The following is a 25556-nucleotide window of genomic DNA, read 5'->3' on the forward strand; positions in this document are numbered from 1 at the left end:
GAGAGGCTTCGACGGACTCTGGGTATTTCCCGTGCGATTGCATAGAATGGGTGTTTGGAGACTGATTCTTATTGTTTTACTGGCATTGTCAATAGTCGCTGAAATAACTAGGAGCCCTGAAAATGTTTGCAAAATAATTTTAGGATTTGCCTGTGTAATGGCAAAAGGAGGGTCTGAGGTTCTTTAATTTTGACTCCATCTTACATTTGTCATCAATTTGTGTTGCCTTTACACAGGCTGCTCTATTCATGAAGTGTCTCTGCCCTTTGGACTGCAACGTGTTGAAAACCCCCCTCTGTCCTTGCTTTGAAATCAATCTCAGACACCAGCTGGCCTAACTGCATACAGACATGTCCTGCCATTACTGATTGACCTATAGGTGCTGTAATTAATTTACTTGTGGGTTGGGCAGAAACACGACGTAAGGGGGACGTTCTGGTTATATGATGCTTTTTTTTAATGTTCTCCTATTGGCTAATATTTTGCAGATCTTGTATGTCCATATTAGGTATTTTGCATGCTTGCAGAAGCTAGGACTGCCCCTTTCTTTTATGCTGAGTTTGTAACCCTAAGCATATAAAAGGCCTATGTGACTGCCTCATTCAGTTGCCAAGGCTTCTGTGTGACGTAGTCTCACTTAATTAAGTTTAATAAAGATGTCTTTTCATATTTCAGCTTCTGTGCCAAGTTCTTTGTATTAGTGAGACCCCTAAGAATGAAGATTACAGTTCTTCAGTGGTCAGCTCATTGGGGAGTAAGACATTCTGGGTTTGAAAAAAGCTGGCTTGTGCATAGGGCTGCTATTGTTCCAAGATGGTGCCTAAAAGGAAAACATATCACTTGTCCCAATTCAAGATGGCGGCATGCATTGCAGCACTGCTTTGGAGCTAGTCTCCTCTGGTGCCTCATTCAGTTAGATACCTTATGGCCTCCTACCAGTTTCATCTGTACGTCACTATTTGCATATGGGAATCCTTGAGCTGAGCCCCTGCAGCTAGGCTTCCCTGCACTTTAGCAGTTTCCTGTTTCCTACATCGATGCAGACTGGTCCCGCAGCAGAGGGTTATGGTTTTGAAGCTGAGGTAATTCTTTTTTCACACTTGCAAGGATGGCATTACTGGTACTTTATTGACACTTGCTTCCTGTTTTGACATCAATTGGGCAACTTTTCACTTAGAATCCACATGGTTCCTTCTACTGACTTCTCCCTTTAATAACCTCTGTGTGTATCAGAGATTCAAGGTAGCAGCAGGAAATAGAAGACCTCGTCTCTTTCTCCGAGAAGACGAGTCCTAGGTAAGAAATACACTGACAGCTCAAAATGGACATCTTTTCACCAAAATGCCAAAAGCAAAGGACTTGAATTTACACGCCCTTTGATCACTAATCACATCGCACGGCTGAGCTCTCGTTGTACCCTATCCCGCTTACCTGCATCCTATTTGCCACAGAAGGGTATGGAGTACACAGGACAGACAGTAAAAGGGTCCCATGAGCTCTCAATATTTTCTCGACCTAGTACACTTTTCATGAGCCCTGCAAACAGGGATATCAGGAACAGTGCAGGTGGCACCAAAGGGTAGGCACGTGGTAGCAGTTTCTCCTCCTGAATGCAACGAATTGACTTCAGCAGATAGGGGTAGCTAGTGCAACCCCTGGTTAACCTTAAAAGACGCAATGGTCTATTCGGATTATGCTCCACACATCTCCTGCTATCATGAAGGACACATTACTTCATTCTGCCTTGCAGATCACATGGGCAATTACTGCAAGCCTATGCGCACGCTAAAATTACAGTGCCTATTGCGACATAATAGGTAATCTTCACATAACTCAAGAGTACATATATTATGCAAAGAAATAAACAGTGCAGTTGTAATTGTATTGTTCTTCTTTAATCCAAACAGTTGCCCAGCCAACACATGTTTCGTCTGGGGAAGTACCCCACGACTTCTTCAGGGCTGAAAAGATGTACAATAAGACATAATGTATCATGGGATCATAACAAAGCACTGCACAATATGATATGTTAGCCAACATATCATACACCAAAAACGTGGAAACCCAAAGTTCCAAAGGTGCATGCACACTCACAGTGCACCAAGGATGTATGTATTGAGAACACATATACTAGTTCAGTAAAACAACATACAGTGACTTCAACGGAAGATCCAAAACATCAGCAATACTGAGGACCCAAAAGGGTGACCATAGTTACAGTAATGTGACTTAATAGTCGTAAGTAGAACAGTACTACAGAAACATCAAAGCGGTGAAGTGAAAAGAGAGATAGGAGCAAAGACCAGGAAGAAGATATGAGAGTAAGCATGGGCGTAAAATCAGTTCCGATCGCGGATTTTGCGGATTTTCGGTAAATTCGCAATCCGCGAACTCTCGCAAACTTGCCGAAAATTCGTAAAATCCGTGCGAAGCGGATTTTTTGCTTGGTCGCACTTGCCAACTAGAATACTATACAATTTCACGGGAGTAAATACTTTTGAACACGTAGATGCGGCGGACAGCGACAATATCGCAATTGCGAGATTGCAAAATTTGCAATTTCGCACAAGAAATCCACCAGCAGGCAGCATAAACCTTGAAAATTATGATTTTTATCAGAATAACTCCTCAGGTTGACATTTGCCTGCACTTTTTCTTTGCAAGGAGTCCATTTTGGGGGGTGGGGGTGGGAGGAAGGAAGTGCCCCACAGTCTCCAACTTCCTGTTCCTGTCCACCAGGCTCCTCCCAGTGCTTTCTTCATGTGCTGGTCACTTTGATTTGGATCTTGACCTGGAAGGATTACTTTTGTGGATGCTGCTGGATATTTGGATTTTTGTAAAACTGAAAGCACTCAGCAGGTGCAAACGTTCAATCTTATCATTAGTAACCATTCCCTGTAGTGCTTCCTGAGGGGCCCCTTCAGAGTTCATTTGCCTACTTGCAACTATTCTATGACCCTGCTCTGACCCTCACAGCAGGCTCAGAGAATAGCTACAAGTATACAACAAAGGTCCTGTTAAAAAAATTACACTGCAACAGAAAGCAATTACAGACAAAACTGAAAGCACTCAGCAGGTGCAAAAGTTCAATCTTATCATTAGTAACCATTCCCTGTAGTGCTTCCTGAGGGGCCCCTTCAGAGTTCAGCAAATTACAGATAAGGAAGCAGGTGCCAGCCAGACTGGAAGTTTAAATTCAGTGACACATTAATCAACCCCAAATTAATTCATGTCAGTTGAAGCAGGGCAGGTGTGCTTGCTTTTTTTCACCCCCATAATCTACAGTGATACACCAACCAGAGGGTGGCAGTGATGTACCAGAGGGTGGCATGGGTGTACCAGAGGGTGGCAGTGGTGAAACAGAGGGTGCTGTGAACCTGTGATGATGAACCAGATGTAGAAACAACATAGTCGCGGCCGTTGCGAGCCGACAAGTAAGTTTGCAATTGCGAACTGGTACAGAACCCTCGCGAACAAGCAGAAATCCTTGTGAACACAAAAAAAACAAAATTCGAGAGAGTTCACGGATTTTGCGGATTGCGAATCCGTAAATACGCAAGTTCGCGGATTGCCAATTCGTAAAATCCGCCCATGCTTATATGAGAGATATTTGCTTCCAATTGCACAATCGTGAAGAGAAGACAATGTGAGGTGAACAGGGGTCCAAAGCTTGCCCCAAAACTCGAAATGATGAGAGTGAGTAAAATGGCCCTCACGGCTTGTAATTTCATGCATGGGTCAAGTAATCATGCAGTGGTGCGGCGGGGAGAATACTCCCAATTTAAGAAGTAGAGCGTCGACCCGGAAGAGGTCTGATCATTTGTGCAGAAAGTCTAGTGATCATGCGAAATTACGGTGAGGGGGAACTTCCATTGATGAAATTAAGTGTCAATCTAGATGAGGTTTGGTAATAGTAGCAGACATACTAAGCCATAATGAGGGGTATTAGCCCTCCTCATCCGCGATTCATGAATTGGAGTGAGTGTTTATGCTGTAATGTCACTGGAAGTACCCTACCATCAGGCAATATTGAAAAGATATTAATGGACTCCTGGAGTAATAAGCAAAATGAAGCAAGTGTAAGTATAGGATCACCTATGGGGTGGTCAGTGCTATAAGTGAGATGGTGAGAAAATATCATCCCACCTCTCCGCCGGTTGTAATTCCGTACCGGCTTGTAAGTAGATAATGGTGATTGTCTATAACAATATCCTGGTGATGGAAACAGTATCTAATTAGAAAGGGCGGACAGAAACTGTAAGAATGGGCATTATGTTTTTGAAACAGTTCCCATATCATTTACTCAAGGGCCCACAAGGCAAATCCCTACCTCTTACCTTAAGTAAATAAACTCCTCTGTGCAATATCCAAATATATGATAAGTTTTCCAATCTGTACTCTGAGTATGAGTACTAAATATGGGCAAATTTTGCGGATTCGTGGTCCGCGAATTCGTGCGAAATGGCAAAAAAATCGGCGAGTTTGCGGAATTTCCCGCGAACTCACGGATTTTTTTGCCATTTGCACAATAATGTGACCACGGATGTCTGTAACTTTGCCACCGCGCCGAAAGGCGCCGAGGTCTCTCGAGTGAGCTGTCCATCATAGTGAGGAAAGGGCGGGAAGACATTGCATACCCTAGTGTGTGTGTGGCGGGGCCAAACAGGCGGGGCTTCTATGCAAGTTCACATGCCTCTTGTTTATAAAGGGTCAGCGACCGATCAGAGCAGCAGATGAGGAGAAAGCAGCCTCCTGATCACTGGAAGTACACAGGGATTGCGCTCGAGAAACTCGTGGATGCAAAGACCTACATCAAGGATTACATCTAATTGTAGGCGGTAGATATGGGAAGGAAGCACACCTGCCTAGCCTCGACCGTGCTCACTAGTTGTTTGGGCGCTGAGGTCCCTCGAGTGAGCGGTCCATCATAGTGAGGAAAGGGCGGGAATGCGTTGCATACCCTAATGTGTGTGGGGCGGGACTTTTATGCGAGTTCACATGCCTCCTGTTTATAAAGGGTCAGAGACTGATCAGAGCACCAGATGAGGAGAAAGCAGCCTCCTGGTCACTGGAAGTACACGGGGATTGCGCTCGAGAAGCTCGTGGATGCAAAGACCTACATCAAGGATTACATCTAATTATAGGCGGTAGATATGGGGAGGAAGCACATCTGCCTAGCCTAGACCGTGCTCACTAGTTGTTTTGGCTGATTATTTGAACTTCAACTCGGGCATGTTCAAATAAATCCGCCCGCGCGCGAATTTGCGAATTTTTCTGCAATTTCGCGAAATTAGCAGATCGCGATATTGCCGAAAATTCGCAAATTGCGCGAGCGGAACGGATTTTGCACCCATACTTAACGAGTACCTGAAATAAGATTCCAAATTCTATGTAAGTGAACATGACAAGAAAGTATTATGCCTTGGTTCAAAAAAGAACTTACTGATCAGCGAGTATGCCGGTCGTTGTCCCACCACTCCGAGGTTCCAAATTGACCCGGAAGCAGAAAATAGGCCGCGGAAGAACCTCTCTCAAGTGAAACGTGTCAGAGCGCTGGACAGCTAACCCACAAGAGGCAGCTATTGATATATCGGAAGTGAGAAACTAGAATGCGCACACATCGAAATGCGGTCAGAAGAACGTGTAACAGAATTTATGTAATCAAATCGTAACAATAGTGAACAACGCTCTGGCAAAAGCCACACATAAAAACCATATGAAGAGGACGAGTACGTCTGATTCCCAATGTCGTACATGTGTGTAGAAAATATAGCTCAGCAGGGGCGTGAGACGAAGCTAGATAGAAGTAAACATGGGTCAGTTCCTATGAATTAGAGGTGAGGGATGCGGTTGGTGAGTAGGGTGAATATTGCCCCTTTGTTGGGTGAACATGTGGTAGTGCAAGAACTGTAAGTGCCTGAATACAGAAAAGGTTGAGGGGGGGTGAGTATACCGATCACCATACTCACGACCTCATAATCATTCAGGGGGCGATAATAAAGTGTCCCTAAGTGTGATAATATGGTTATACGTCTATAGCTGGGAAATTAATCCCAGGCATTTCCTATGCAGTAATAGGATAAAATTATTAGAATCATTATTGCGTTAGGACCTCATTACAGCTAAAAATCACCATGGAAAGTACAGTAATAAGATCTACAGGTCAGAATACAGCACCTGCATATCTGTGCTGATCTCCATAATCACATGACAATCAGATTATTCTTTCACAAATTCAAATGTATATACGTAGTATTGTCTATGTGCATATCTAAAACATGTGGACGAGAAAATACAGATTTAACAAAAATGTGATAACACATGGATGCTTAGTCCCCTAGAAAATACTGCATCTCGTGGTCCGTGTTCAAACCACATTCCACCGTTCTGAGATGCATTATCCAAGTTGCCTCTGTGCGATGTAGTTTCAGCTCCCTGTCTCCCCCTCCCCCCCTCCCCCCCCCCCCATGGATTTGGCGGAATTAGTTCAATCCCATAGAATCAGAATTGTTTGTGGAGTCCCTGTGCTTTGCAATCCATAACATGAATTGCCATCGGGTATTTAACATCACATTGTTTCAGTGCTCTAGCATGTTCGCTGACACGTTCCTTCAACATTCTAATGGTGCTGCCCACATATAGTTTCTTGCACTTGCTTTCGATTATGTAAACTACATACTTGGAAGTGCAATTGATGTTATGTCTGATCACAAATTCGTGTTCATCCTGCCCAGCAAACACTTTTCTATTGTCTGATGCCCATCTGCATATTCCACATGAGTCACATTTGTGGAAGCCTGGTGAGTGTTGTGTAAACCAGTCCCGGTCTCTCTTGTCATTAGGGACGGTGGAGCTAAGAATAGTCCTCAAAGTCCTCCCTCTTCAGTAAGTGATTTGCAGTCTGTAAGTAGTAAATTCCTATAGTGATTTGTCTGCTCTTAGGATAGCCCAATGCTTACTCAGGCTTTTTTACTAAGACATTCGCTGTGTCATTGTAGTTAGTGACTAGTCTAACTGGTTGATTAGATGTGTTCCTTTTGCTCTTTACCTTTAGTGTGTCTCTCCTGGAGGTTTTCAGAATTCACTGTTCGACCTTGCTTATGTGTTTGGTGTTGTAACCTCTAGCTTTCAATCTAGTTTTCATTTTGCCTAGGCATGAGAGGAACTCTTTATCTTCACTGCAGTTCCTCCTAGCTCTGGTGAATTCTCCATACGGTATGGCTCTAATCTGATGGGGTGGATGAGCTGTTAGCGTGTAAAATGGCACTGCAAGCTGTAGGCTTGTGATGAAATTTGCTGTGCAATTTTCCATCTTTTATGTATAGTTAAACGTCTAGAAAAATTATGTGTGTCCTGCTGTGGTGGTGTGTAAATTTGATGTCCCAAGTGTTGGTGTTCATGTGCTCATCGAATTCAAACAACTTCTCCTCAGTACCTGACCAGAGTAGTAAGCAATCATCGATATATCACCCCCAGTATATAATATTGTCATTCCAGGGTCTACCTCTTTGGCTCCATATCCAGTCATCTTCCAAGCACCCCATGAAGAGGTTGGCAAAAGATGGGGAATGTTTTGAGCCTATTGCCACCCCTTGCTTCTGTTTGTACCAACGGCCCTCAAACATAAAAACAGTCAGTATCACATGAGCAATTACATACATTATACCCAACAGTCCCGGTTCTAGCGGGTGGGCCCGGTGGGCCAGGTCCACCCAAACATGAGCCTGGCCCACCCAACACATGGATGCTTAGTCCCTTGGCCCTTACAGTGATGTTAAGAAGGCCAACAGAAAATGGCCAATGCAATTTAAAACATTCCTCTGAACGTTATTTTTCCTTTTTTTTCTAGGAGTTGCATGATTGGGCCTGGGCTCCTTCTCACAGGCACCCCAATCACGTATCTCCTTTTAGAAAGGTGGGCTGTGTCCCCGCCTACTCGTGCAGGTACAATAGGGGCCAAATCCTTTCTTTGGCACCGGGTACATTTTACGTACTATCCTGCTAAGTGGATATTTCCTTCTCTAGTCAGCGCTGGAGAAAGGGAGCTGACCCCTTCCGCTGCTTATTAGATCTGGCTGTGAGACAGAGTTCTAACGGAGCAGGTAAAAGAATGTGTGGCTAATCCATTTTTTTTAACTCTACAAAGGCCAAGCAAGATACATACTTTGTGTATGCTTCGATAATGTGTGGCTTTTTGTTCATATTTTTTTAATCTGTGGAGGCCCAGCAAGGCACATACTTTGTGTATGCCGTGTATATTTCATTTAAATCGTTTGTATCGTTATCATGACTGCCTCTGTCACAGAAGCAAGACAACAGTAAAAATGTCCAGATAACTCTGGTGATTAATGATCCCGCAGGATTGCAATCCTTTGTCTGTTGGTAGTTTTGAAATGCAGATAAACTGTAGTTTATGTGAATAGCTCAGTGGGTTACTGCCTTTGTTACAGGGTTCCTTTTGTTACTTGCAGTTCAGACGTTACAATCCTAACATAGGACAGTGACCTATGAACTGTTATCAAAGAGCTGCATATAAACCTGAATGTTATATTTAGAACTTCTTTTTTTTGTGTTGCGATATAGTTACAATTTCCCCAGTCTTTCATTATTCCAATGTTGCTATGAAGTGTTTGTTTGGGCAGATATACACTTTAATCAGTAAAGCCAAACCACTGGGGTATGCTTCACATCCTGTGTTTGTGCTTCTCCAGACCAAACCCTCTTAAAACATAATGCCCATCAGTACGGATGACTTGTGATTCCTAAATCTGTAGGCTGATTTACATACATGTATGAATCATTGTCTCTGCATAATATGTGCATGATGTAAAGTTCTGTGGCACCCTACACTACTAGTAGCGCTATACAACAAATTAAATGAATATGAGAGAGGGGCTACAGAGAGATGAAGGGCACTGTTGGAGGGTGGCAATGAGGGAATCCAAGGATGAGGTCAATTGAGGGAGAGGCTATGGAGAAATGAGGGGCACTGGTGGAGCATGGCAGTGAGGGCATTCGAGGAGCAGGTCATGGGGGAGGGGCTATGGAGCGATGAGGGGCACTGGTGGAGGGTGGTAATGAGGGAATCTGAGAAGGTGGTCATAGTGTGGAGGGGGAGCTATGGAGAGATGAGGGGCACTAATGGAGGGTGGCATTGAGGTAATCTGAGGAGGTGGTCATGAGGTGGAGGAGGGGAACTGCAGCGATGAGGGGCACTGGTGGAGGGTGGTAGTGAGCGAGTCTGAGGAGTATGTCATGAGGGGGAGGGGCTATGGAGAGAAGAAGGGCACTGGTGGAGTGTGGCAGTGAGGGCATCCGAAGAGTAGATCGAGGGGGAGGGGCTTTGGAGAGATGAGGGGCACTGGTGGAGGGTGGTAGTGAGGGAATCTGAGAAGGAGGTCATGAGGGAGGGGCTATGGAGCAATGAGGGGCACTGGTGGAGCATGGCATTGAGGGCATCCATGGAGGAGGTGATGAGGGGGAGGGGTTTTTGGAGAGATGAGGGGCACTGGTGGTGGGGGTGATAGTGAAAAAGTCTTAGGAGGAGGTCATGAGGGGCTGAGGCTACGGAGAGATGAGGGGCACTGGTGGAGCATGGCAGTGAGGGCATCCGAGGAGGAGGTCATGGGGGAGGGACTGTGGAGCGATGAGGGGCACTGGAGGAGGGTGGTAGTGAGGTAGTCTGAGGAGGAGGTCACGAGGGGGCAGGGGTTACGGAGAGTTGAAGTGCACTGTTGGAGGGTGGTAGTAAAGGGATCTACGGAGAAAGAGGTCAGTGGTGGGGCGCTAAAGCCGGTCCTGTCATGGCCTTTCTGTTTTTGTTTATTTAATTAGCAGTCAGGTCATTAGTGCCACTATATTTACTTTTATATTCAATGTTTTAAGTTTGTGGGTGACTTTACTAATGCTTTTTACCGGGAATAATGAACATTGAGCTGGATGGTGGTTGATATAGGGTTGGGGCCCAAGGGCAGCTGTGAGATAAGGTGCACAGGAGAGGGATGGTAGAAAATGGATAATCAGGCCTGGAAGGGAGTGTGCTTCAGAGTTCGGGGTCGGGTGGAGGTAGTAATGAAGAGAGATTCTCTCTGAAGGCTGGCAATGAGGGAGTCTGAGTAGTGTTACTTATACCAAAGAGAAAGGAGGTCTCCTTTCAAATCCAATTAGGGACAAGGAGAGATAAACTAACAACAAGAAACAATCCCTATCTTTCCACAGTGTGGAGAAACTTCTATAGTGCATCCACTGATTAATCAAGAACCCTATTAATGCCACATACACATATCCAAACAGAAAACTTAAATTTTGAAGTATTGAATACACACAAATAAATTATAAGAAAATTGTACAATTTATTCCATACATAGTAATATTAAAAACAAGACAAAAATGCCATACAATGAAAGTTAAAAATTTGTCAGTACACATGAAGAACAATAAAATAAAGATTGTCGACGCAGCGTTTCGGTATTCTTATTTAACACCTTCATCAGGACAAAATTCTATTTAATAAAAGAAACATACAATTAGTTCCATAAAACATGTACTTTTTTGATCAAATATTTAAAACACTTTTTTGGTATTCTCAGACTATATTATTAGCACTAACCATTATTTAAACATGATTATCATTGTACTTGCAGGCACTTGTGGATACAGTCTAAATTAAACATACGACATTAAGTGATTCTTGATTCTGGGTTTATGTGGAGCCATTTTGAGACAAACAGATTAAATTAAATAAAGAACTGAATAAAAAGCATAAAAAAATCACAGGAGACTAAATTACTAGTATGCATACCTTATTAGAAATTAGGTTTGTAGCGACCTCTGTAATCAATTTGAGGTAATTCTCAATTTATAACCAAATCTTCTGATTTTTAGTTGGTTATTGCTACTGAGTTGCGGTTGGACTGGTAACCCGCTCTGGATCAGGTACCTTTTGGAAATATATAATTACATTTAATATTATCTTGTTTCAAGTGTCAACAGCATTTGCTGAGGTATTTAACACGCGCAATATGTTGAGATAAGACGCATTACCTTAAGATTTCTTGATCTATGAATTCTCATTGAGGACAAGGGAGCCACCGAAATCTATTATCTTATTGTTCGTGGCTGTGTAAAAACAAGTGAATTAACGCTTTAGGTTCTAGTTGTTGACTTTGTGACTACTTTTATGATTAAATACATTCCATTAACTTACCACTAATAAGAGAATTTAGACCATATGAGGTGCGCGTGACTGGATTCCTTAATGACCGCGCCAGGCTTCTGTTCCTGTTTTGTTCCTCTGAGGCTGGTGTGGTTTCATTAACCAACTATAACGGACAGAAAGTTTCTAAATGAGCATCAACCATGGAGGATCTAAACTCTCCAACCTCATATTATCTACTCGAGGGTCCATTATGTAAAAAATTATTAGTTTTTAACACTAGCACTAATATCGTGTCTCGCAGGGTGTTCTCTATTGTTAGGTACTGCCCAAGGACAATCTGAAGTCGGTATAGAGATAGCATTTATGCATGTCCATTTCTCACTATTCTTGACTCTAAGGGTTCTCAGTGAACGCTATTAAATCTATTAGTTAATTTAGGAAATTGCGATCAAACGGGTTCCGTATGACTGGTATTTGTAAAACCAATCCCTGTTTCAAACGGAAGGTACATCATGTTAGTCTATTTTATTACGTACCTAACATGATCACAGAAGCAGTTTTACCATTATTCTGCTCCTTGTTTTTGGGTCTTTCGTATTACACCCTGAAAAACTGAGTAACTGCTCTAGTCAATGGTCTAAAATACGGCTGTATGCTTCTGTTATCATGTTAGGTACGTAATAGTATGAGGTTGGAGAGTTTAGATCCTACATGGTTGACGCTAATTTAGAAACTTTCTGTCCGTTATAGTTGGTTAATGAAACTACACCAGCCTCAGAGAACAAAACAGGAACAGAAGCCTGGCACTGTCATTAAGGAATCCAGTCACGCGCACCTCATATGGTCTAAATTCTCTTATTAGTGGTAAGTTAATGGAATGTATTTAATCATAAAAGTAGTCACAAAGTCAACAACTAGAACCTAAAGCGTTAATTCACTTGTTTTTACACAGCCACGAACAATAGGATAATAGATTTTGGTGGCTACCTTGTCCTCAATGAGAATTCATAGATCAAGAAATCTTAAGGTAATGCGTCTTATCTCAACATAGTGAGCATGTTAAATACCTCAGCATATGCTGTTGACTCTTGAAAAAAGATATTATTAAATTTAATTATATATTTCCAAAAGGTACCTGATCCAGAGCGGGTTACCAGTCCAACCGCAACTCAGTAGCAATAACCAACTAAAAATCAGAAGATTTGGTTATAAATTGAGAATTACCTCAAATTGATTACAGAGGTCGCTACAAACCTAATTTTTAATAAGGTATGCATACCAGTAATTTAGTCTCCTGTGATTTTTTATGCTTTTTATTCAGTTCTTTATTTAATTTAATCTGTTTGTCTCAAAATGGCTCCACATAAACCCAGAATCAAGAATCACTTAATGTCGTATGTTTAATTTAGACTGTATCCACAAGTGCCTGCAAGTACAATGATAATCATGTTTAAATAATGGTTAGTGCTAATAATATAGGCTGAGAATACCAAAAAAGTGTTTTAAATATTTGATCAAAAAAGTACATGTTTTATGGAACTAATTGTATGTTTCTTTTATTAAATAGAATTTTGTCCTGATGAAGGTGTTAAATAAGAATACCGAAACGCTGTGTCGACAATCTTTATTTTATTGTTCTTCATGTGTACTGACACATTTTTAACTTTCATTGTATGGCATTTTTGTCTTGTTTTTAATATTACTATGTATGGAATAAATTGTACAATTTTCTTATAATTTATGTGTGTGTATTCAATACTTCAAAATTTAAGTTTTCTGTTTGGATATGTGTATGTGGCATTAATGGGTTCTTGATTAATCAGTGGATGCACTATAGAAGTTTCTCCACACTGTGGAAAGATAGGGATTTTTTCTTGTTGTGAGTAGTGTTACTTGCCTGAAACTCCCACCTCAGAAACCTCCTCTTCCCATCAAAGGGACATTACATGGGATGCATTTTAAAAAGAAGCATGAAACGTTTCTGTTTCATTTTTAGGTCTCACTAGAGCCAGCGAATGCGCTGGTCTGGCAAGACATTTAGTGAGTGACTTTTAAAAGTGCCACCAGAGGCTTTTGCTGGCCTCAAGCTTGCGGTTACAAGCGCGAGCATGAGCGCATCTGCCAGCTTTCAGCACCTGATCGCGATCAGTTTCACTTTCCACTCACACAACTCTGCTTCTCCACATCCCCCACCATAGATTGCCTCTCGCGACCGCTCGCGCACTCACAGCCAATGCTGGTTTAAATGTTCTTTTAGCGCGCGCTCACACAACTCTCGGGCTTGTTTTCCGCAGTTTGCAGGCCCAGATTACTTTCCGCTGATATGCAGCCCAGAGCCATCCACTAGGGCTTGCAACAGCATGCAGTTTCCTTTTAGAGGAAGTCTGCAGCACCGAGCCTCGCATTCTCTCGTGCAACACCACTCGATCCCCAGCAGTTCCCTACTTTACCCTTTAGCTGTGCTTCAGTGTCGTGTGTGCTGGACTTTGAGAGCCCCACTGATTTGCAAGATCTGATAAGGTAAACAGTGACGCATATTTCATTTGCATTCAGTAGCTAGCCGAGCACGCTGTCTGAATAATTAAACGCATTTAAGCATTTTCCGGGTCAGATAGAGAGCTTTTGAAACGTACCTAAATGTTTGCACTGTAAATGCTCGTACCGCGTGCCTTTGATCACTTCTTATTGTAAGAATATACATGCTTGGCTTTGAGGTTTCTTTGAAGCTTCGGCCTGGAAAGATCTGTGCAGGTTTCCCTCAAGCTAGAGTGCCTGCATCATTGATATCAACATAGGACTCGGCATGTCATCAGTGAGCTCCCACAATCTTCCACCCCTGGTGCACCCTTCACAGTGTACCTTCTCTTGGCCAGCTCGCATTGTAAACTAATCTACATTCTCCATATCTGGATAGGTATGACTTATTCACAAGTCTTGAGTTGTCCCCACCTCGCCTAAAGGATACACATTGGTGGCCCTCAACATTTTGAACAGGTGCAGCACCAACCCTGGGATTTCACAACGCTTGGTATGCATGCATGCAAAACCCTTTCTAAGAGGTTTGTACCCTCGTGGACGTCTAGGGCAAAGTTACACTAGGGCGAGGCTGCTCAAAATAACAATGACCGACTAGGTGATGGCAAACTCTCAGTATATGGAACACCAAAGATTCACCAGAAACAGACTCTCCAAGTTACAGCAGCAGAATTCTTCAGACGCTGCCGTGAAATATCAGCCAACCAAGAATTTGGTCTGAATTCACACATTCACCAACTCATCCACCTGCACATTCATCTCACTGATTAGGCACACATTCTAGAGCTGTGTCTGCAGCCTACACCTTTAATGTACTTATTATGTGGACGTTGAAAGCTTATACTAGACTGCCCTCCTGGTTCTGTTCTGCGGGAAATGGAGGATTGCACCTATTGTCTTATGTGAGAGGGAGAAACTTGATGTGCTTATGCCATACTTTCCCTTTTTTGTGAGAAAGTTAACGCACCTGTGCTTTGATGGGAAAACGTGCGCTGATGGTGCTGTGTGTCTGTAACTTACTTCTGAAGTTTGGGAGTTTGCACTGTTGCTTCCCTCTGTGTACCTGTTCTGTGAAGAGGGTTGTTCTGTATGTGTGAGAGTCTCTTGTGATATTCCCATGGTCACTGCCACCTGTCCTTCACTTATTTGTTTTAAGGAAGGTTGCACTGCTGGTGTCTTCTACATTTATTGTTTTTAAGCCAGGTATGACACCTTCCACTAAACATAAGACCAAATTATTCCCATCGCCAATACTTGTTTTAAAGCATGATGTGAGTTAGAGGGAACGCTTAAGTTTCACGCATGAAACAAGTCATTTTTGTAATGGAGTAGAAGATTGTAAAATTTGAAAACATAGCTAGCTAGTGGCTCTGTCATGCGTAACACCTCCAGCAAGTTCTGGCATTTTAGCCAACAACACTTTGTATCCTGTGAGTTTGAGCCTATGATGAAACAGTTAAAAGCAAAACTACAAGCCCTGTGATGCAGAATGCTGTTAGTTGGAAAAAATAAAAATAGACGGTTGTATCTTATGCCATGATGCCAAAGCACAGAGTTGTGAAAGGCAAAATAAAATGTAGCTCCAATTGGTCCCTTTTCTTTTTATAGCCAAAAGTAGGTTTACAGCCTAGTGCGGAGCAGGAAAAGGTAACCAGGGAGTTGCAAATGCCTGCATCTTAATGATAATGGGTTAACATTAGAACCTCCCTGAAAATAAAGGACATTATTTTACCAGAACAATGCAAAAAGCAATGGTTAGACATATCTGGAGACACAGAGAGAGTAAAAAAGTACCCCCTCCTCCCCCTCTATAAGCACATCCTTGGTCTTGAAGATGGTGCATTTTAGTTAGCGAGCTTACACAACTATTGTGAAGTGCCCTACATTAAACAAGGACTGTATATGGTGCCCATCCAAGAACTCTGCTGCTTGGACAAAACAAGCATTGAAGCATTGGCATAGCCAATAAGTCTCACCTTTGGGACCTTATAAGTGTTTAGTTATGCCGCACAATATCCTTGGTGCAACAAAATCAACTGTTGCATGGCTAAAAACGTATAAGGTCCCAAAGGCGAGACCTATTGGCTATGCCAATGCTTGCTCTTAAAAAATATTTTTGCATCCGTTCACCAAGGGGAAGGGGTCCCCCCGCGACCCCTTCCACTTTCCGAGTGGCTTACCACCTACTTGAAGTAGGTGGTAAACTGCAAGTTGTTTGCGACAGCAATTGCGGTCACAAAACAATGATACATACAAATGTGGCCCGCTATTAGGAAGGGAAGCCCCTTCCTAATAGCGACTTGCATAATAGCATTTGTACATACCAAACCCTTTTTTGCAGTCGCAAATGAACCGATTTCCCGTTTGCGACTGAAAAAAATTGTTGTACATCTGGCCCTGAGTGAACTAAAATGCAAGTCTGTTGTTAGGTGTGCCCTACTTGTAGCTTAGATTCGTGGCTCAGCACGAGCAAAGGATTCATCAAATGTGCTGTTTGCAAAGCTTGCAAACATGGTGTTAACAAGACTGAATACATCACAGCTTTCAATAGCAAACCTGTCCACATCACCAAAGAAATTGACATGTGAAACGAGTTTGCAGTTTATGTGCCCCTGTGACCTGCGATATGTAGGCAGCACCAAGCTACAGGTCCATAAGTGGATACTCCAGCACATAAGGGCAATAAACAATGGTGATACAACATATCCGGTTTCCAGACATTTTGGTGAGACACACTCAAAAAAAGCAATGGAGCTTAAATACTTTGTTGTGGACTCTGTCCCTCCATTAATGTTAATGTTAATGTTAATATTTATTTATTGAGCGCTCGTACACCCTAGGGCTTCATGGCGCTATAGGAAGGAACTCGACACAGCAGTTAAAAGTAGAGACGGAACAGCTCAGCAATAAGCCTGGGAAAAAAGCCAGGTTTTGAGAGAGTGTCTAAAACTCAGTGTGTTACCGCTCAGTTTCAATTGAAGAGGAAGAGAGTTCCAGAAGGGGGCTGCAAGGTGATCAAAGCAGCAACCGCCTGGACGCTTCCTCTTGTAAGAAGGGACACTCAAGAGGGATTTGTGAGCGGAGCGAAGATTGCGAGAAGGATCATATCTGATGAACAGATCTCTGACAAACTTAGGGCCAGAGTCATGTAGGGACTTAAATAGAATGCACCCTGTTTTGAAAGCAATTCTCTGCTCAACAGGCAGCCAATGTAGCTGTTTCAACCCTGATCTGATAGACTGCCTTTTAGAAAGGTTCAGAATGAGTCTCGCAGCCTGAGAAGAGAAGGTGATCGTGAGGCTATGTTACGCAAGTTAGAGAGCAAATACATTCTGGATCTGGATTGTAAGACTCTGAATGGTTGGATTCGAGTGAAGATTTTTTTTACATGTTTATGAAGTTAAGGGTTTGTTCAAGCTGCATAAATCTTGTCGCTGCCTCATTTTAATCATTCTAGTTTTTTTTAATCTTGCACGAATTTGAACATGTGAATCTACGGGTTCATTGACTGACACTTTTATTTGCACAAGCAATTTATCGTAGACAAAGAATGATCATTTCAATGCCCACTTGGGCTATATTAGGAAGTATTCACAATTGCTTAATTTTGGCATCTTGGTGTACATTAATTAAAATCATGTTCGACTGGTAATATGCTTTTCAATATGATAAAGTTTACATTTGTTTTACTTTATATAGGCATTTTTAACCATTCTATGTGAGTTCTTAAAATCTAGCATTCACAGTTTTTTTTAATGAGCTGTATAGGTATGTATTTAATATTAATTTATATACTTACATATTTATTAATATACAATTTGCTCATTTTGCAACATTGAGGATTTGCCAAAGACAATTCATAATTTTGTGAATTGATATAGCCATTGAGAAAGAAACTCTTAGGATTTTCTTTATGTCCATCTATTCTTTAGTCACAATCAGTAGCACTGTCACTTTAAAAGGTTACGCATGCTCCCTTAATGTGTCATATGATCAAGGCCCCACGTGGGCTGAAACGCGTTATGGCTGAGGTGCACGGGATGAAAATATATTAATTCCTCTATATCTGGGTTCGCTTCGTCTTTTCCTGACCAAGAAGGTTTCAAGAGAAGTTTCATCGATACACATATACATGCATACATAAATACATATATATACTGGCTGCCTTTAACTCCTTGGACATTCTAATGTATTGGCATGCTCATCTGTTGCTGCTAGACAGACCCAAAGCTATCTATCTACCTGCCTATATGCCCATATCCATGCAATACTGTCCCTAGACAGTTCTATTCTGGATGCCTCTAATGGGTGCACTACTTTGGATCGCTTGTCATCGCTGCTGGTTGGACTCAAGATTATTTACCATGGCTAACTTTATACCGTTCAGGCCTATTGGGTAATCTTCTGTCAATCTGGAGGTTAAATAGAGCTATACTATGACTACCATTCTAGAGCGTGTGGTCGATTACACATCTGTTGTAGCTAGATGGATCCTATGGTAACCTGCTCAATCACTTGCAACAAAAAATGTAGGTACTTTGCACGTATTGCATCTCTTTCTCCTCTCCTTGCTATTAAAGAATCTACTTGCAATGACCTAATAAAACATAACAGCATCACTCCGATCACTCATGCACAATACTGAAACAGTCCTCAAGAAGGCCACACAGCGATGCACCACTCTTATAACTAGTCCTCAAACAGGCTAATTTTGGAAACCATGGGCAGAAAAAATGCAGAATATTGTAGTGTGACTGGAAAAGACTCCAAACAAATGGATTCTCTGTTAGAAAAAATAGATCGACTAGAGACGGTAATGAGCAAACATACCTCAGAATGTTTTAGTCTTCAAGAACCATACAGAGATGTACACAGCTCAACAAGCCTTCAAAATGCAAATGTGGAATGCCTTGGATTGAGGGAGAGGGTTGAAATGGTTCCCATATAACACCTTCAATTCATTGCCTGTGCAGCACTGCACCCTAATTTGGGGATTGATAATTAAAGATTCTTATTTTAAATGCAATATGCTACTCATGGTAGATTTGCCGTGAACGACCAGGGTCTGTTCTGTATATCCAGATACTTTCATGATACCAAAGATATCCATGGCTGCAATTGTATACTGCTTATTGAGGAATTTTCTAGGTATTAATCACACACGTCTAGTATTGTTATGTGTTTACTTAGTAATCATCATATGGGCACAATTATGAATTTTCTGTAACTTTTTAATTTGTTTTTAACCCCTTCCATGCTCGCGTCGGCCGTTGGCCTTCGCGAGCACTACCTGCTGGGTGCTGCACACGACCGTTGGCCGACGCAGCCCCACCCACTCCGTCGAACGCCCGCACCGTGGCGGAATGTTCATCCTGGTAAAGGTGTTAAGGTGCTTCACCTGTGGTATTTTGATCTGATATTGCAGGAACATTTTTAATTAACCAAAGATTTTTGGGGGATTTTTAAATATTTTTTTAAGTTGCTTCTAAGCCGAGTCGGACATTATGGACAGATTCGTCATTCCAAGACGAACTTTAGATGCCAGCCATAATCCCTTGTGTCATAATCCAAGTCCTGTACCTGCACCCCCCCCCCCCATATAAGTTAAAAAAGAAAGAAAAATGTATGCTCACCTAAATCCTGGTACTGCTGTGAATAGAGACCTTGTTGACCTTGAACAGCATCAAGGTCATCTCAGCAGCAATACTACTGATCTGCATAGGGATAAACCATCCTAAACCTTTGCCAGCTTCTAAAACTGAATTCATAAATTGCAAAAAACATTTTTGGTTCGAACATATGGCTCCAGGTCATAACGATTTCCTGAAAAAATGAAAGCATCAGATATGGTGGTAGAGTATGCCTTGCAGTCAGCATGAGACACTCCTTCTGATACTTACCATCCCGATCAGAATCCTAGTAAGTGTATTCCTGTCTAGAGGAATAGTCCCATGTCAGATGGGGCATGCCATTATCACTACTCTTCCGAAGAAGTCAAAAGTAAACCCAGAAGGCCTCTTAAACTTCCAGGCAATTGCCACACCTATCTAACAAAAGTGACGCAAATCGACGCAGTCTTTTTTCCCCCAATTTACTCTCCAGTGCAAAACTTTTTGGGGTCTGGAAATTCATAGAGCTGCTTTGCATTACTTAGCATCATGTGGGTGTTCCATGGGCAGTGAACAGGCGTTTCCATGCAACCACCCGTGGCTTTTGATGCAAAACCCTATTTACTAAAAAAAAGTAGACCGAGTTTGTGTCAAAAAATAACGCCCATTTCAAATAGGCTCTATGAAGAGGAAATTCTTTTATTTCTCCTTTCTTTTTTCTGACTTTGCATGTGTGCTGCACTGTACAGCACACATACAAAGTGGGAAAAGTTTTAAAGTTAGTTTAAGCATTGCACTTTGCACTGGAAGATTATCTTTCCAGTACAAAACCTATGCTAGATTTAAGGAGACACCCTTGCACTTTGGTGTTATGGTGTGTGCGTGCTGCACGGCAAGCTGATTTTGCGCCAGCGCTAAAGAGAGCGGAAGAGAGTGTTATATCTCTGTAAATATGGCGCTCTCCTTTTCATGCACCGCATCATTTTTGGCTGCTGCACTGCGTGAGAATTTGGAAAATAGACCCCTATGATTGTTGGGACATCGGGGGCCTTATTTATGAAAAGTGACGCATCGCTGCGTGAAAACCGCGATGCGTCACTTTTCACTGCGCTCTCCCTGCGACATGATTGATGTGTCATATTTATAATATGACGCATCATGTCGCAAGAAGTTACAGATACGTCAGTATTTCTGACGTATCTGTAAGCGCAAAAGTCACGCATTGCTGGGGTGTGTCACAAAAGTGACGCAACTCCAGAAAGCCCCATGTGAAAGGGCTTGCGTCAGTCTTACGCCTGCTGTGAGGCAGGCGCAAGATTTTGACGCAACAGCGTCCTAAAAGTGACGCAGTGAAATCTCATAGATTTCACTGCGTCACTATTACGAGGCTTCTTGTGGGGAACCGCCCCCTCTGCATACATTATACCTGACGCAGGTATAATGTAGCGCAGGGGTTTACAAAGTGACGCATCTGCTTAGATGCGTCACTTTGTAAATAGTGCGCAACAGGACGCATGTTTTACGCCGCCGATGCGTCACAAAAAGTGACGCATCGGAAGCGCAAAACTGACGCAAGGCCTCATAAATGAGGCCCCTGAAGTTCACACCCTTCCTATCTTACTGACCAAGCCTCCCCCTGAAGATAGGGTTTTCTATACCTGTTCCAAGTGCATCTGCCTACAAGGAAGCACTCTTACTGTTTCTGCTAAAATTAAATACAATGCCTCATTCAAAGTAAATAAATAAACGTACTTTATTTAGGGCACGGTTTAGTCCCTACTTTTACGTGGCAACGTGACTTGTCTTTATTAATTCTATTTCTTTATGCGTCATGTGCGTGTAATAAAAATAAAACACACTACCCGTCGCAGTCACTTGCCAAGACCACACATGTATAAACTATGCACACTTTGCCATGATTAACGTGTTGTGACATTCAAACATTGCACAACACTGGCCGACACATTTTCTTTCGGTCATGCCTCGGCATCAGCGTTTCGTTGTGTTTTGACACAAACATATATTTGCATCGGAAGAGTTTATTTTCATGTATATGATAAAAACTTTTTATAATGAACACCCAGCACTCGATGAAACACACAAAAACACACCCTCGGCCACAGTGTCCTTGAGCGGTCTGGGATGGTTGCTTCTTCATGGATTCGCTTATTTTGGATACTTTAACCCGCTCAATACGACCCAAATTGCCCCAATCAGCGCTTACGTTGAGCCGGTGGTTGCCGGCGGGGGCAACCACCACACATTTTTGGGGATCAGTTCTTATTTTTCCACCTCAGACATTTACCAACGGAAACAAAGCGGGAATCTGCAAGAGTGAAATAAACGGACAGGGAGCGGCTGGTAGTGGATTAAAGAGGCATGGGGTCGATTTAGGACTGCAAAGCGTTGGCATTCGGTGCGTCAACATTTGATTGCATAGCGATGCCTTCTGATCAGAGCCCTGGGCCCGGCACTCACTCTTTTACGAGATTGTGCCCAACGACCTCTTACATTGCAGGCATTTCCGGGTAATTGCCCTGAGCATCCTTCTCTTCCGCCTCAGGTATTTGCTGAACTCAGAGCTCCCTCCTTCCTCTTCCAGGCCATACATTTCCTGTTTCTGCCTCCAGAGCCCGTTCTTTCCTGTATGTTGTAAGACTGCCTATGGCATAGGAACCGGGGCCAACTCTCTGCCTCTTGTGATGCAGATAATTTTAGGTTTCACGACTGACAGCTTTAGCTGTATCAGAGATGTCACGTGACCTCGTGGTACCGATGCTTTAAAAAGTACATCTAAGAACTAAAACGGAGAGAGCCATTGGCGTTCATGAACTCTTCATGCTTTACCTTTCCAAGGATGGGCAGTCCACAGGGTTATGGCACTTTGTGACTGTTTACATTGCCCTATTTATGTTCCGGTTGAATTTTTGTGATAGTATCAAGGAACCCCAAGGCCCCTTCCGGCTCGTATACTGCTCTTATTCATCTTGAAATTACATCCGGCGCCTCCTTCTTCTTAAAATGTTGGTATTCCCCTTAACACTGCCCCAAGCGCCCATCCTGGTGTGTATGCTGCTGTTATTCCCCTTATCATAGAACCTAGAGCCTCCTCAGTGCTTTAAATGGAAAAAAATAGGTGCAGGTACTCACCAAAAGGAGCAGTGGGTGGAGTTTAGGACGGGGCTAAGGGGAAACAAGGGGCGGGGTTAGCTTTTTGACTGTGCCAAGGTTGTATGCACGAAATCTGCATGCATTTTATCAACCGCCTAAGGATTACATGCTGCTTCAGCCTGCCTTAAATCGAACAGGTGGCCTACAGCCCACTGAGCCATCTGTCCAGTACTGGTACTCTTTTGTAACATGCACACATCACTTTTCTCTGGTAACATACTGTTTGCTACCTCTTACATTTTTTTTGCTTTAGATACTTGCACAAGTGCCACCATTGCCACATGTAACGTTTGTTTTTGTGATGGAGTGTCTGCCATTTATTGCAGTACTATACCTCTACTTGTACTTTGTATGCTTTTGTAACCTGCACACATATCACTTTTTCCTCCTGTAATGTATCGTTTGCTACCTCTTGTATTTCGTTTGCTCACAGTTGTCACTTTTGCCTCATGTAACTTAACGTTTGCTTTTGTAATTTGTTCACTTGTAATTTTCTCCTCATGTATCATTACTGTTCCTATTGTGAAGCGCTCTGACACCTTCGGGTAAAGTTTGCGCTATATAAAAACGCATAAAATAAATAAACAAGTCTCTCCTGAAACATTTGTAAACCGGAGTTAGGGCCAGAGCTGACAACGTCTGTACTGGGGAACCAGGTGCCAATCTCCACATTTTTGATTGGTTTTAAGGTCTGTCCAAGGTCGATGAAATAGGAATCAGCGAGTGTGGAAGTGGAAGTGTGCAAGAAAGCAATTCAGATGCGTAGCGACTGTAAAAGCCTTCCCATACGTTCTTTTGTTATGTCCTGAATAGTGCCTCCCATCGCCAGCCATTAGATTTTACAGGCCCCTCTTAGCGCCCACTGTGAAATATCTTTGGATAAGCAAATGACTCAGCAGACACACCCCTGCTCTGATTTACAAAGCAGCTCACGCTGGGTCCTGGTGACGAGCTCCATTGATTGATTCCGTGCAGTGCTTGAAAGGTGCTTCCATAGTATAACTTAGGGGATAAAGGGAGCGCGCTGCCTCGGTTAAAGTCAGATCCCCATGAGTACCGGTACTCTCTTTCTTCTAGAAAAAAGTGCCGGTACTCAAGGGGAGAAAATGAAGAAGTGCCGGTACTCAGTACCGGTGAGTACCGGCCCATTTAAAGCACTGAGCCTCCTTCTTTTTCCCTTTGTTGTCATTGTGCCTCTTGTCATCACTTCAGGAGCCTACGGCCTCCGTCTCGCGGTGTCAATGCACCCACAGTTCTTTTCTGCCTTTTACACTGTCATTACTCCATTTGTGATTGCACCAAGCTACTTTCTTCCTCTTACAGCATCATTATATGGATGTCAGTGCATTTAGAAATGTCATCCTTCCATCCAAGATTCCTTTGCCAGAAGAGTTTTTCGTGACTGTGGATCTAGAGCTCAGTAACTCTTTCTTAGACTGTAAGAAGACCCTTGACAATGGGACCAGACCTCAATTTCTCAGGTACAATGCTAGCATTTCCCATCAAATTAGATCTAAAGATTAGCATTTTCTCTTACTTTTTAAAGTTTCCCTTGAGATAGGATCTAGATTTCCTTCCTTCTCACAAACTGGAAGAGTTTCCTGAAGCACTTGATCTAGAACCCCGTGTCAGCTCCTAGCCTGTAAAGATTCCCTTGACGGAGTGGTTTCCATGACACCCGATCTCCCTCCGTTCTTGTACATCGCAAAGATGTCCCATGACATTGGATTTGGAGCCCAGAATTGGCATCGTGACCTGTTAGATTCCCTTGACAGTGAAGTTTCTCGTGACATTGGATCGAGAGCTTAGTAACTATTTGCTAGCATGTAAGAACGCCCTTAACAGTGGAGCCAGAGTTCCCTTCCTTCCTTTATGCTAAAAGGTTGTCCCATGGCACTGGTTCTGTACCCCAGCATTGGCAATGTGACCCCTAAAGATTACCTTGACATCTGAGCTTGTTGTAACTTTGCCTCTAGAACTTAGTATCTGTTTAATAGCCTTTAAGAACACCCCTGAGAGTGGAGCCAGAGACCCCTTCTCTTTTGTACAGTACAAAAATGCTCCATGACCCTGGATTTGGAGCCAGAATAGTCATTGTGGCCTGTAAGGATTCCCTTGACAGCTGAGTTTCTCATAAAATTGGCTCTGTAACTTAGTATCTGTTTAATAGCCTGTAAGAGCACCCCTGACAGGGGAGCCGGAGCTCCCTCCTCTAAGGAGCTATTTTGCTTTGGAACAAAAAGTTGGTGTCTCTCACCTTCGGGGAAGTCGTTGGGCTGCACAGTATCCAGGAACAGGTGTACCATGCTGTAGAGTGACCCCCAGGTGGCAGGCTCGGTGCGCGCTACCACAGACATGGTGGAGTTGGCACCAAGGTCAGTGAACTGCAGCACCTCCGGATTCTGTGAGGCCACACACTGCTGGCCTCGGACTGGACCCAGCAGTGACATGGCGGCAGCCAGGAACAGGCACTGAAGATGGACTCTCCGGGATCCCTCCCTCCATCCTCCAAACCCAAGAGGCGCCATGTGTCCGAGAAGCAGCAGTCCCGAAAGAGAAGTGCGGAGCAATCCAGCAGCCCGCAAAGACACCCGGGCTTCCCACAAGCATCATGTGAGGAGCTGCCGGTGACGGATGGGAATATTTCAGCATGTGTCCCTCTGGCTGGGCTGACACAACCCATGGCCCTCCCCGTCTGGGTGTACCTCCTTCCAGGCCGGCCACCGCCTACCGCGGCCGCCTCTGCCAGGCCGCTCGTCCGGCCTGCTCTGCTGCTGGGATGGAGGCGAGGACAAGGGTGGGTTCAGCACTCGCTGCTGTTCAGCGCGGAGGAGCCTGTACAATCCAGAACCTGACGGGCCGGTTTTGCGAGCGCCAGGTAAGGATAGGCCCATGGCCCGCGGCGTTGGGATACGCATCATCGTCATCCCCTTCTTACTCAGCATCGCGGGCGGGTCCAGATGTGCAGCGCATCCGATACCTTCACAAAGGATACGCATTCACAGCACACATACGCGGGCACGGACCCATTCATAACAGGAGAGTTCTGTCGGAGGCAGGGAGCAGCCATTCGCTTTGCTGAC

General features: G+C 43.4%; 1 protein-coding gene across 2 annotated transcripts in view; it reads right to left on the bottom strand.

The window, feature by feature from the left end:
• The window catches only part of PROM2 (prominin 2), a 464577-nt gene extending 439390 nt beyond the window's left edge, over positions 1 to 25187 (bottom strand). The window contains exon 1 of one of the 2 annotated variants that reach the window (XM_078667029.1): positions 24731 to 25187. In XM_078667029.1, the coding sequence (XP_078523155.1) occupies positions 24731 to 25001 (271 nt within the window). In that variant the 5' untranslated portion in view covers positions 25002 to 25187. The remainder of the gene's footprint in view (positions 1 to 24730) is intronic. The other variant, XM_078667028.1, reaches the window with a different exon arrangement.
• Between the last annotated feature and the right edge of the window lie 369 nt (positions 25188 to 25556).

This window comes from Lissotriton helveticus, chromosome 11 (genome assembly GCF_964261635.1).
Source record: "Lissotriton helveticus chromosome 11, aLisHel1.1, whole genome shotgun sequence".
NCBI lineage: Eukaryota > Metazoa > Chordata > Amphibia > Caudata > Salamandridae > Lissotriton > Lissotriton helveticus.